Below are 14,087 nucleotides of genomic sequence, written 5' to 3' on the forward strand. Positions count from 1 at the left end.
ACAGATAAAGCTTCGTACATGTTTGCGAATTAAAAAAGTTCTTTCGATAGTTGAGCCGTATCGAGATTTAACTTAGTTGCAAGTGCTGCAAATGCGTTCTCTGGAAGCCGTTCTTTTATTTAGTTGAAACATTTAGGATCTAACAACTGAAAATCCTTAAGTAATATAGAAACAGGTTCTAACCTTTCTTCCACACTGTTTACTGCTACGGGGAGAGGGGTTTTTCTACATAAAGATGTCAGCTTCATTTACGCGTGGTAATGGGGTCTCAGGGTGGGCGCCTATTCTGTTTCTTTATGGTTGTAATAACTGTCAAATGATTACTACAGGGCCCCAGCACGACTTTATAAAAGTCGTCTCATTTCGGCATTCATAAGGCCCTAATACACATTTAAACAATATGATACTGGAGCCCCATTCTTTATATTGCTGAAATATATTCTTACTAGGCCACAAAGGGACCCAAACAGGAATTTACAATACTGTTAGTTTCATTCCAATAATTTCCCATGACCACATTTAAAGCTGGGGGCTACTGTACTCTGGGAACGAAACAAACTACAACTAGTAACTATGGCCGAATACAGCAGATATTTTTATCTTACTTTCCATGTTATTCAATATTCATTATATATATATATATATATATATATATATATATATATATATATATATATATATATATAGAGGGCCCCCGCAAGGATCCCTGTCCTCCTGCCCTGAACAGTCCGAGTCTGTCTTTCTTTTCCTCCGATGGACCGCAGTAAGAGTATGTCCACGACTTTTAAACAACATCCGGAAATTTAATTTCCACGCAGGTTGCGGTTCACAGTTGACTGCCACGTACAATCGTCTTGGCATCACATGTTGTGTAGGAAGGTTCTCCTGCAGGGCCTTGCAACGTAACTTCCAAGCTAAAAGTGGAGTCATGGCAGTACACTGTCTTTTTCTACTCCCCCTACTGGGTGAACAAAGTCTTGGAACGTTGTGATATTTATGCCCATTACTTATATCCTTGATCGTTGACCGCAATGCACATCCATTCTCTCTGCACTGTTATTGCATCTGTGTCATGGAAAAGTGCTACGAAAAACTGTTTCACCTTGAGAGAAATGATAGTGACACTACACACATACCCAAACTTGACGCGATACTAGGTGCCTTTGATTTCCTCCTATTGTTTGAGAATTCGGATCGCTCGATTGTGTGAGCAGGGGTGAAGGTTTAAATTCGGACACATATAGACAGATCAAACTACTGTTGCACCTAATTTCCTCCTTTAACAGCGTTTAGCACCTGCGCTGAAGTTTCCATTTGAAGTGAACTAAAATTTTAATCATGTAATATTTTTTATTTCCTCCTTAAGTCTATAAACGCTCATTACTTTTTTTCTTTAAAAGAGTAATATAAATATAATATTACGTTCCAGGATATCATGACGAACAGACGGACATGTTTTCCTTTCCTCATTAGGATTAACTTCCACAATTGGCAATTTCAGTGCACAAGGGGATCAAGTCCATTCTTTTTTAAATTTTATTTTATTTCTTTTTTAGGCATTGTGCACTTAATTCATGTTTAAAATTTCTATCTGAAGCTCCTTTCATAGCTTAAAAAATAACCTCCAAATATTGTAAATATCTCTTATACTCTTAAAAACTTTGTTAAACATTTCCATGAATATAAGCGTATCGTACGAACTTTGTCTCTTTATCACAACTTCGGTAATGGCACTTGATTCACTTGGGTCTTGAACGCCCCAAATGTGCTTCTCCTGTCTCGTTAGATTACTGATTTGCGGTGACAGCCTTACAGTAATTTAAGAATGATAAAACTGGATAGAAAAACTACAAGAAAGTGAAGGGTCTGTCTCGGGATATGTTGAAAAGTAAAAAGCTCCGTGAAATCATTCTCAAGATTGGTGACCTAAAACCAAGAATTATAGGTAACATGGTTGCCCCGTAAATTATTATAATTTTATTGAATAATGTGTGCAATTTAACAAAGTAGTAGAAATTAATACACGATATAGTAAATACAGAATGAAACTAGGCACAATCGTTTGATGGAAAAATTTTAGACAATCGCAACTGGCTTTATATCTTTGTTATTCTTCTCAGGACAGCAATTTCTCGGTTTGACGCAGCTTCCCACTCTTCCCCGTCCTGAGCCAGACTTTTCATTTCCCTATACATTTTCTTCTCTGTATCTTGTATTATTGTTTGACACAGCTTTCTACTTTTTCCTATCCTTTGCCAGACCTTTCGTTTCCCTGTACATTTTCCCCCTACATCTTTTTTAATTGATTAACACAGCTTCCCATTCTTCCCTATCCTGAGCTAACCTTTAATTTCCCTTTACTTTTCTCCTCTGTATCTTGTATTATTGTTTGACACAGCTTTCCGCTCTTTCCTATCCTCAGCCACACCTTTCGTCTACATGTTCTTTCTCTTTCCCACATCTTGTATTATTGTTTGACACAGCTTTCTACTTTTTCCTATCCTGAGCCAGACCTTTCGTTTCCCTGTACATTTCCCCCTACATCTTGTTTTATTGATTAACACAGCTTCCCACTCTTCCCTATCCTAAACCAAACCTTTAATTTCCCTTTACTTTTCTTCTCTGTATCTTGTATTATTGTTTGACAAAGCTTTCCACTCTTTCCTATCCTCAGCCACACCTTTCGTCTACATGTTCTTTCTCTTTCCCACATCTTGTATTATTGTTTGACACAGCTTTCTACTTTTTCCTATCCTGAGCCAGACCTTTCGTTTCCCTGTACATTTCCCCCTACATCTTGTTTTATTGATTAACACAGCTTCCCACTCTTCCCTATCCTAAACCAAACCTTTAATTTCCCTTTACTTTTCTTCTCTGTATCTTGTATTATTGTTTGACACAGCTTTCCACTCTTTCCTATCCTCAGCCACACCTTTCGTCTACATGTTCTTTCTCTTTCCCACATCTTGTATTATTGTTTGACACAGCTTTCTACTTTTTCCTATCCTGAGCCAGACCTTTCGTTTCCCTGCTCATTTCCCCCTACATCTTGTTTTATTGATTAACACAGCTTCCCACTCTTCCCTATCCTAAACCAAACCTTAAATTTCCCCTTACTTTTCTTGTCTGTATCTTGTATTATTGTTTGACACAGCTTTCTACTTTTTTCTATCCTGAGTCAGACCTTTCGTTTCCCTGTACTTTTCCCCCTACATCTTGTTTTATTGATTAACACAGCTTCCCACTCTTCCCTATCCTAAACCAAACCTTAAATTTCCCTTTACTTTTCTTCTCTATATCTTGTATTATTGTTTGACACAGCTTTCCGCTCTTTCCTATTCTCAGCCACACCTTTCATCTACATGTTCTTTCTCTTTCCCACATCTTGTATTATTGTTTGACACAGCTTTCTACTTTTTCCTATCCTGAGCCAGACCTTTCGTTTCCCTGTACATTTCCACCTACATCTTGTTTTATTGATTAACACAGCTTCCCACTCTTCCCTATCCTAAACCAAACATTTAATTTCCCTTTACTTTTCTTCTCTGTATCTTGTATTATTGTTTGACACAGCTTTTCACTCTTTCCTATCCTCAGCCACACCTTTCGTCTACATGTTCTTTCTCTTTCCCACATCTTGTATTATTGTTTGACACCGCTTTCTACTTTTTCCTATCCTGAGCCAGACCTTTCGTTTCCCTGTACTTTTCCCCCTACATCTTGTTTTATTGATTAACACAGCTTCCCACTCTTCCCTATCCTAAACCAAACCTTTAATTTCCCTTTACTTTTCTTCTCTGTATCTTGTATTATTGTTTGACACAGCTTTCCACTCTTTCCTATCCTCAGCCACACCTTTCGTCTACATGATCTTTCTCTTTCCCACATCTTGTATTATTGTTTGACACAGCTTTCTACTTTTTCCTATCCTGAGCCAGACCTTTCGTTTCCCTGTACATTTCCCTCTACATCTTGTTTTATTGATTAACACAGCTTCCCACTCTTCTCTATCCTAAACCAAACATTTAATTTCCCTTTACGTTTCTTCTCTGTATCTTGTATTATTGTTTGACACAGCTTTCCACTCTTTCCTATCCTCAGCCACACCTTTCGTCTACATGTTCTTTCTCTTTCCCACATCTTGTATTATTGTTTGACACAGCTTTCTACTTTTTCCTATCCTGAGCCAGACCTTTCGTTTCCCTGTACATTTCCCCCTACATCTTGTTTTATTGATTAACACAGCTTCCCACTCTTCCCTATCCTAAACCAAACCTTTAATTTCCCTTTACTTTTCTTCTCTGTATCTTGTATTATTGTTTGACACAGCTTTCCACTCTTTCCTATCCTCAGCCACACCTTTCGTCTACATGTTCTTTCTCTTTCCCACATCTTGTATTATTGTTTGACACAGCTTTCTACTTTTTCCTATCCTGAGCCAGACCTTTCGTTTCCCTGTACATTTCCCCCTACATCTTGTTTTATTGATTAACACAGCTTTCCACTCTTCCCTATCCTAAGCCAAATCTTAAATTTCCCTTTACTTTTCTTCTCTGTATCTTGTATTATTGTTTGACACAGCTTTCAACTCTTTCCTATCCTCAGCCACACCTCTCAACTACATGTTCTTTCTCTTTCCCACATCTTGTTTTATTGTTTAACACAGCTTCCCACTCTTCCCTATCCTAAACCAAACCTTAAATTTCCCCTTACTTTTCTTGTCTGTATCTTGTATTATTGATTGACACAGCTTTCTACTTTTTCCTATCCTGAGCCAGACCTTTCGTTTCCCTGTACATTTCCCCCTACATCTTGTTTTATTGATTAACACAGCTTCCCACTCTTCCCTATCCTAAAGCAAACCTTAAATTTCCCCTTACTTTTCTTCTCTGTATCTTGTATTATTGTTTGACTCAGCTTTCCGCTCTTTCCTATCCTCAGCCACACCTTTCGTCTACATGTTCTTTCTCTTTCCCACATCTTGTATTATTGTTTGACACAGCTTTCTACTTTTTCCTATCCTGAGCCAGACCTTTCGTTTCCCTGTACATTTCCCCCTACATCTTGTTTTATTGATTAACACAGCTTCCCACTCTTCCCTACCCTAAGCCAAACTTTTAATTTCCCTTTACTTTTCTTCTCTGTATCTTGTATTATTGTTTGACACAGCTTTCAACTCTTTCCTATCCTCAGCCACACCTTTCATCTACATGTTCTTTCTCTTTCCCACATCTTGTATTATTGTTTGACACAGCTTTCTACTTTTTCCTATCCTGAGCCAGACCTTTCGTTTCCCTGTACATTTCCCCCTACATCTTGTTTTATTGATTAACACAGCTTCCCACTCTTCCCTATCCTAAACCAAACCTTAAATTTCCCCTTACTTTTCTTGTCTGTATCTTGTATTATTGTTTGACACAGCATTCTACTTTTTCCTATCCTGAGCCAGACCTTTCGTTTCCCTGTACATTTCCCCCTACATCTTGTTTTATTGATTAACACAGCTTCCCACTCTTCCCTATCCTAAACCAAACCTTTAATTTCCCTTTACTTTTCTTCTCTGTATCTTGTATTATTGTTTGACACAGCTTTCCACTCTTTCCTATCCTCAGCCACACCTTTCGTCTACATGTTCTTTCTCTTTCCCACATCTTGTATTATTGTTTGACACAGCTTTCTACTTTTTCCTATCCTGAGCCAGACCTTTCGTTTCCCTGTACATTTCCCCCTACATCTTGTTTTATTGATTAACACAGCTTCCCACTCTTCCCTATCCTAAACCAAACCTTTAATTTCCCTTTACTTTTCTTCTCTGTATCTTGTATTATTGTTTGACACAGCTTTCCACTCTTTCCTATCCTCAGCCACACCTTTCGTCTACATGTTCTTTCTCTTTCCCACATCTTGTATTATTGTTTGACACAGCTTTCTACTTTTTCCTATCCTGAGCCAGACCTTTCGTTTCCCTGCTCATTTCCCCCTACATCTTGTTTTATTGATTAACACAGCTTCCCACTCTTCCCTATCCTAAACCAAACCTTAAATTTCCCCTTACTTTTCTTGTCTGTATCTTGTATTATTGTTTGACACAGCTTTCTACTTTTTTCTATCCTGAGTCAGACCTTTCGTTTCCCTGTACTTTTCCCCCTACATCTTGTTTTATTGATTAACACAGCTTCCCACTCTTCCCTATCCTAAACCAAACCTTAAATTTCCCTTTACTTTTCTTCTCTATATCTTGTATTATTGTTTGACACAGCTTTCCGCTCTTTCCTAATCTCAGCCACACCTTTCATCTACATGTTCTTTCTCTTTCCCACATCTTGTATTATTGTTTGACACAGCTTTCTACTTTTTCCTATCCTGAGCCAGACCTTTCGTTTCCCTGTACATTTCCACCTACATCTTGTTTTATTGATTAACACAGCTTCCCACTCTTCCCTATCCTAAACCAAACCTTTAATTTCCCTTTACTTTTCTTCTCTGTATCTTGTATTATTGTTTGACACAGCTTTTCACTCTTTCCTATCCTCAGCCACACCTTTCGTCTACATGTTCTTTCTCTTTCCCACATCTTGTATTATTGTTTGACACCGCTTTCTACTTTTTCCTATCCTGAGCCAGACCTTTCGTTTCCCTGTACATTTCCCCCTACATCTTGTTTTATTGATTAACACAGCTTCCCACTCTTCCCTATCCTAAACCAAACCTTTAATTTCCCTTTACTTTTCTTCTCTGTATCTTGTATTATTGTTTGACACAGCTTTCCACTCTTTCCTATCCTCAGCCACACCTTTCGTCTACATGTTCTTTCTCTTTCCCACATCTTGTATTATTGTTTGACACAGCTTTCTACTTTTTCCTATCCTGAGCCAGACCTTTCGTTTCCCTGTACATTTCCCTCTACATCTTGTTTTATTGATTAACACAGCTTCCCACTCTTCTCTATCCTAAACCAAACATTTAATTTCCCTTTACTTTTCTTCTCTGTATCTTGTATTATTGTTTGACACAGCTTTCCACTCTTTTCTATCCTCAGCCACACCTTTCGTCTACATGTTCTTTCTCTTTCCCACATCTTGTATTATTGTTTGACACAGCTTTCTACTTTTTCCTATCCTGAGCCAGACCTTTCCTTTCCCTGTACATTTCCCCCTACATCTTGTTTTATTGATTAACACAGCTTCCCACTCTTCCCTATCCTAAACCAAACCTTTAATTTCCCTTTACTTTTCTTCTCTGTATCTTGTATTATTGTTTGACACAGCTTTCCACTCTTTCCTATCCTCAGCCACACCTTTCGTCTACATGTTCTTTCTCTTTCCCACATCTTGTATTATTGTTTGACACAGCTTTCTACTTTTTCCTATCCTGAGCCAGACCTTTCGTTTCCCTGTACATTTCCCCCTACATCTTGTTTTATTGATTAACACAGCTTCCCAATCTTCCCTATCCTAAGCCAAACCTTAAATTTCCCTTTACTTTTCTTCTCTGTATCTTGTATTATTGTTTGACACAGCTTTCAACTCTTTCCTATCCTCAGCCACACCTCTCAACTACATGTTCTTTCTCTTTCCCACATCTTGTTTTATTGTTTAACACAGCTTCCCACTCTTCCCTATCCTAAACCAAACCTTAAATTTCCCCTTACTTTTCTTGTCTGTATCTTGTATTATTGATTGACACAGCTTTCTACTTTTTCCTATCCTGAGCCAGACCTTTCGTTTCCCTGTACATTTCCCCCTACATCTTGTTTTATTGATTAACACAGCTTCCCACTCTTCCCTATCCTAAAGCAAACCTTAAATTTCCCCTTACTTTTCTTCTCTGTATCTTGTATTATTGTTTGACTCAGCTTTCCGCTCTTTCCTATCCTCAGCCACACCTTTCGTCTACATGTTCTTTCTCTTTCCCACATCTTGTATTATTGTTTGACACAGCTTTCTACTTTTTCCTATCCTGAGCCAGACCTTTCGTTTCCCTGTACATTTCCCCCTACATCTTGTTTTATTGATTAACACAGCTTCCCACTCTTCCCTATCCTAAACCAAACCTTTAATTTCCCTTTACTTTTCTTCTCTGTATCTTGTATTATTGTTTGACACAGCTTTCAACTCTTTCCTATCCTCAGCCACACCTCTCAACTACATGTTCTTTCTCTTTCCCTCATCTTGTTTTATTGTTTAACACAGCTTCCCACTCTTCCCTATCCTAAACCAAACCTTAAATTTCCCCTTACTTTTCTTGTCTGTATCTTGTATTATTGATTGACACAGCTTTCTACTTTTTCCTATCCTGAGCCAGACCTTTCGTTTCCCTGTACATTTCCCCCTACATCTTGTTTTATTGATTAACACAGCTTCCCACTCTTCCCTATCCTAAGCCAAACCTTAAATTTCCCTTTACTTTTCTTCTCTGTATCTTGTATTATTGTTTGACACAGCTTTCAACTCTTTCCTATCCTCAGCCACACCTCTCAACTACATGTTCTTTCTCTTTCCCACATCTTGTTTTATTGTTTAACACAGCTTCCCACTCTTCCCTATCCTAAACCAAACCTTAAATTTCCCCTTACTTTTCTTGTCTGTATCTTGTATTATTGATTGACACAGCTTTCTACTTTTTCCTATCCTGAGCCAGACCTTTCGTTTCCCTGTACATTTCCCCCTACATCTTGTTTTATTGATTAACACAGCTTCCCACTCTTCCCTATCCTAAAGCAAACCTTAAATTTCCCCTTACTTTTCTTCTCTGTATCTTGTATTATTGTTTGACTCAGCTTTCCGCTCTTTCCTATCCTCAGCCACACCTTTCGTCTACATGTTCTTTCTCTTTCCCACATCTTGTATTATTGTTTGACACAGCTTTCTACTTTTTCCTATCCTGAGCCAGACCTTTCGTTTCCCTGTACATTTCCCCCTACATCTTGTTTTATTGATTAACACAGCTTCCCACTCTTCCCTATCCTAAACCAAACCTTTAATTTCCCTTTACTTTTCTTCTCTGTATCTTGTATTATTGTTTGACACAGCTTTCAACTCTTTCCTATCCTCAGCCACACCTCTCAACTACATGTTCTTTCTCTTTCCCACATCTTGTTTTATTGTTTAACACAGCTTCCCACTCTTCCCTATCCTAAACCAAACCTTAAATTTCCCCTTACTTTTCTTGTCTGTATCTTGTATTATTGATTGACACAGCTTTCTACTTTTTCCTATCCTGAGCCAGACCTTTCGTTTCCCTGTACATTTCCCCCTACATCTTGTTTTATTGATTAACACAGCTTCCCACTCTTCCCTATCCTAAACCAAACCTTAAATTTCCCCTTACTTTTCTTCTCTGTATCTTGTATTATTGTTTGACTCAGCTTTCCGCTCTTTCCTATCCTCAGCCACACCTTTCGTCTACATGTTCTTTCTCTTTCCCACATCTTGTATTATTGTTTGACACAGCTTTCTACTTTTTCCTATCCTGAGCCAGACCTTTTGTTTCCCTGTACATTTCCCCCTACATCTTGTTTTATTGATTAACACAGCTTCCCACTCTTCCCTACCCTAAGCCAAACTTTTAATTTCCCTTTACTTTTCTTCTCTGTATCTTGTATTATTGTTTGACACAGCTTTCAACTCTTTCCTATCCTCAGCCACACCTTTCATCTACATGTTCTTTCTCTTTCCCACATCTTGTATTATTGTTTGACACAGCTTTCTACTTTTTCCTATCCTGAGCCAGACCTTTCGTTTCCCTGTACATTTCCCCCTACATCTTGTTTTATTGATTAACACAGCTTCCCACTCTTCCCTATCCTAAACCAAACCTTAAATTTCCCCTTACTTTTCTTGTCTGTATCTTGTATTATTGTTTGACACAGCTTTCTACTTTTTCCTATCCTGAGCCAGACCTTTCGTTTCCCTGTACATTTCCCCCTACATCTTGTTTTATTGATTAACACAGCTTCCCACTCTTCCCTATCCTAAACCAAACCTTAAATTTCCCCTTACTTTTCTTCTCTGTATCTTGTATTATTGTTTGACACAGCTTTCCACTCTTTCCTATCCTCAGCCACACCTTTCGTCTACATGTTCTTTCTCTTTCCCACATCTTGTATTATTGTTTGACACAGCTTTCTACTTTTTCCTATCCTGAGCCAGACCTTTCGTTTCCCTGTACATTTGCCCCTACATCTTGTTTTATTGATTAACACAGCTTCCCACTCTTCCCTATCCTAAACCAAACATTTAATTTCCCTTTACTTTTCTTCTCTGTATCTTGTATTATTGTTTGACACAGCTTTCCACTCTTTCCTATCCTCAGCCACACCTTTCGTCTACATGTTCTTTCTCTTTCCCACATCTTGTATTATTGTTTGACACAGCTTTCTACTTTTTCCTATCCTGAGCCAGACCTTTCGTTTCCCTGTACATTTCCCCCTACATCTTGTTTTATTGATTAACACAGCTTCCCACTCTTCTCTATCCTAAACCAAACATTTAATTTCCCTTTACTTTTCTTCTCTGTATCTTGTATTATTGTTTGACACAGCTTTCCACTCTTTCCTATCCTCAGCCACACCTTTCGTCTACATGTTCTTTCTCTTTCCCACATCTTGTATTATTGTTTGACACAGCTTTCTACTTTTTCCTATCCTGAGCCAGACCTTTCGTTTCCCTGTACATTTCCCCCTACATCTTGTTTTATTGATTAACACAGCTTCCCACTCTTCCCTATTCTAAACCAAACCTTTAATTTCCCTTTACTTTTCTTCTCTGTATCTTGTATTATTGTTTGACACAGCTTTCCACTCTTTCCTATCCTCAGCCACACCTTTCGTCTACATGTTCTTTCTCTTTCCCACATCTTGTATTATTGTTTGACACAGCTTTCTACTTTTTTCTATCCTGAGCCAGACTTTTCATTTCCCTGTACTTTTCCCCCCTACATCTTGTTTTATTGATTAACATAGCTTCTGACTTTTCCTATCGTGAGCCAGACCTTTAATTTCTATGTACTTTGTCTTAACTTCTATTTTGAAATATTTAGTTCGTATATTTCAGTGTTTCTTTATGCAACTTCCTTCCTAAGTATCAGCGCGATCCTTCTTCCCTAAAAATGTGTCCAATCATCCTATTGGGAGGCACGGTGGCTCAGTGACAGAGCTCTTATCTCTGGTGTGTGGGGTTCGTGGTTCGATCCCGGACAAGTAAGTTTGTGGTGGACGACATCATGTCCATGTGTTTTCCATTTTCCCCCACATATTCTTATTGTACCATTTTCAACATTCACTTGTGCAAATCATCCGTTTCTCGTAGTCTAAAGGATATAATCGTGCGACGTTAAAACTAGAAGATTTCATTTTTCTTTTCTTTCGAATCTTGAGACTTGTTTTGTTCTTGTTGCTCTTTGTGTTGAACTTCTAGCTAAGCACCTTTTGCATTCCAGTAATATTTGGTTCTAACTTGTCACAACGCGATATTGTCCACAAATCTAAGAATGTTTATTTCTATGGAAAATGAAATAACTATTATAAATGACTGTTACCATGTTATTTATTATTTCTACTCTTCTGTTCACAGTGATCTTTATGTACTGCTTCTTGGTTGTATTCAGTTATTATCTACAGCTGAAACCACTGAGGAATTCAAGAGAATAAATTGTGTACTTCACTACGACTTGAGTGATAATTGATCACTGTTGAAACGGATGGATTGCGTAAGAAGGAAGAACGTGTAGTGTTATTTTGCATCTTTACATCATGATGATAACTTCATGGGAAAATTAGTGTTAGACAACAGTTAACAATGAGAGATCGTCGGAAACGAAGAAAAGTGTGAAGCTTTGTTTAAAATACTTCTAGACTCTTGCCTAAGCAATTCAGCACTACTTATGAATTTTCGTGAATAAGAGAGAGAGGAGTGGGGGAATAAGTAAGTTTGAAGCTTTGTCTTCTACAAAGTAAGTAAGAAGTAACTAAACATTAAAAATTTCCTGTATTTTTTTATTTTATGAACACATTAAAACGATATCAATGAAATTTTATGTGAATAACTTTTTTTTTCTTTTTTACCTTAGTATTCAATGCCCTTGTCAGCAGTATCAATTCAAAAGCTTTCTGCAATAGACAGGGATAGAATTTACATTCGTCTACGAGACTAGGCGCGAATTAAGACGCGTATAGCTCGTGTCAGCTAACATGACACGAGCGTCGTAACCCTTATGCGCCACACACATAGCATTGTGAAAAACATTGAGACGGAGATTTGAAGTGACTTACACACCACTCGCATAAAAATGTAACGGACTCACGAAAAAAACATTTCTTAATATTAGAATAGGAAGTTTGTAAAATAAGTCACGTTTCTATTTTTCACCGTGGCAGCTCTATGATCGCAGTTCCGCTCATGCGCACTAGTTATTCTGATTCAAGCAGAACAAAATGATGCCAGTTAAATATCGCTCTGTGTTATATGTCGTTCGTAGTGACTCTTTATAATGGCAGCGTTTATCAAAAATCCCGCCGCTTGTGAAATTAGATCTGTGACTCGTTAAAGCTCACTGGGGACTCTGCTGGGTCATAGCTTTGCCATGAACCGTGATGACTTGTAAAAAAAGGTAGTGTAGACGAATTTACGTCCTTTTACTGCAGAGACCTCTCACCAAACACACTTCAATTCAAACGGCATGATTTCCTGCATATTGTCTTCAACTGTATGTAAACAATGTATTCAAAAACCTTTACAATCGTTAGCAATGCTTTAGCGCAGATGAGCAACGCAGAAGTAGGACATGCTCCAGAAACCTCGTATATCTGTATGTAGACAATAAGTTGGTAGAAAACTTTCATTGATTTATACAGCATTGAAGTATCCTCTTTGTTATTTTCATTTTTAGTTGTTATTCTTTAAAGCTATTTGTAATATTAATTAGATATTTTTTAAATAAACGCATATATAAAATCATGTAATATTGAAAATACTTGGCTCCCGCAATACAAATAAAACTTCTTTCATAACACAAAATAATCAGGATAGGAAAAAATACGAGAAAAACAAGATTTCTCCTATATCGAACCCAGAAGTCCTACTAATAAGCTGACGTCTTATTTCTTGCCCAAGCTACTACGTCCAATAATGACTATTCTATTACTTCCACATGGTACATAACGCAGAGCAAGTTCATTCAAAAACGTGCCAACTACCTTAAAAACAAGCGTTTCGAAACTATGAACAATTACCATACTTCACTTGCAACGAAAATTGTGCCTTTCTAACGATATCCGAATTGTCCCGTTACTCAGAGGACATGCTGAACATGTCGCGAAATTATCTGTTTCTATGTTTTCGGGAAGTATGAGAACAATTAACTATGTTCAGACACTACCGATATATAACAATAATAATTCTCAAAAATTAGACATTTTACTCATTAACATATAGTAAATGAAAACCTAGAATTCCGCTATTCATCACATTTAAATACTCCATTTGAAAACAAATACGAATAGTCAAACGCATCTCACAAATAAAATTTCACCTATCCGACCAAACCGTATTGAAACGTCATGTACTACCCCAATTTATATATGTAAATAATCTTTCATATGACGATAGAAAAAATATTTAAATTGAAGTATTCACATATTTAACCAAAGGAAACGAACGATACAAAAAAAACTCTGATAGAGACACTATGATATCCAACAGACATCCACACTTAGAAGCAGTAAGAAAGCAACAAACAAACGAACATATTCACACATAAAAAAACATATGAATCACACAATGCAGCAATTCTCACCATTACTAACTTTCATGTAAATAAAACAATAATAGCTACCGAATTTCTCAAAATCCAATTTATTAATACAATGAGTTAACAAGACATTTTATTAAATAACGATATTCTTTAAAAAAGCACATATGTAAAGTCATTAGAATTTCGACTTTAAAGGTTTAATTGTATCTACACTGAAACCATATGTACTATGTGAGCAGTAAGTAGAAAAAAGGTAAAAATGTAAAAAAATAAATAAAAAATAAAAAATGAATAGTCCAGCGAAAACATGAGAGGCTACTGACTAAGAGACCTGT

At 37.2% G+C, this 14,087-nt stretch overlaps 1 protein-coding gene across 1 annotated transcript in view; it reads left to right on the forward strand.

Annotated features, from left to right (window-relative positions):
* LOC145684640 (uncharacterized) overlaps positions 1-12,004 on the forward strand; it is a 51,773-nt gene extending 39,769 nt beyond the window's left edge. The window contains exon 5 of the mRNA XM_081757030.1: positions 11,574-12,004. Coding sequence (XP_081613156.1) covers positions 11,574-11,650 — 77 coding nt within the window. The 3' untranslated portion in view covers positions 11,651-12,004. The remainder of the gene's footprint in view (positions 1-11,573) is intronic.
* The last annotated feature ends 2,083 nt before the right edge of the window (positions 12,005-14,087 follow it).

Source organism: Thermobia domestica, chromosome 5 (genome assembly GCF_964235325.1).
Source record: "Thermobia domestica chromosome 5, izTheDome1.hap1.1, whole genome shotgun sequence".
In the NCBI taxonomy this organism is placed as follows: Eukaryota; Metazoa; Arthropoda; class Insecta; order Zygentoma; family Lepismatidae; genus Thermobia; species Thermobia domestica.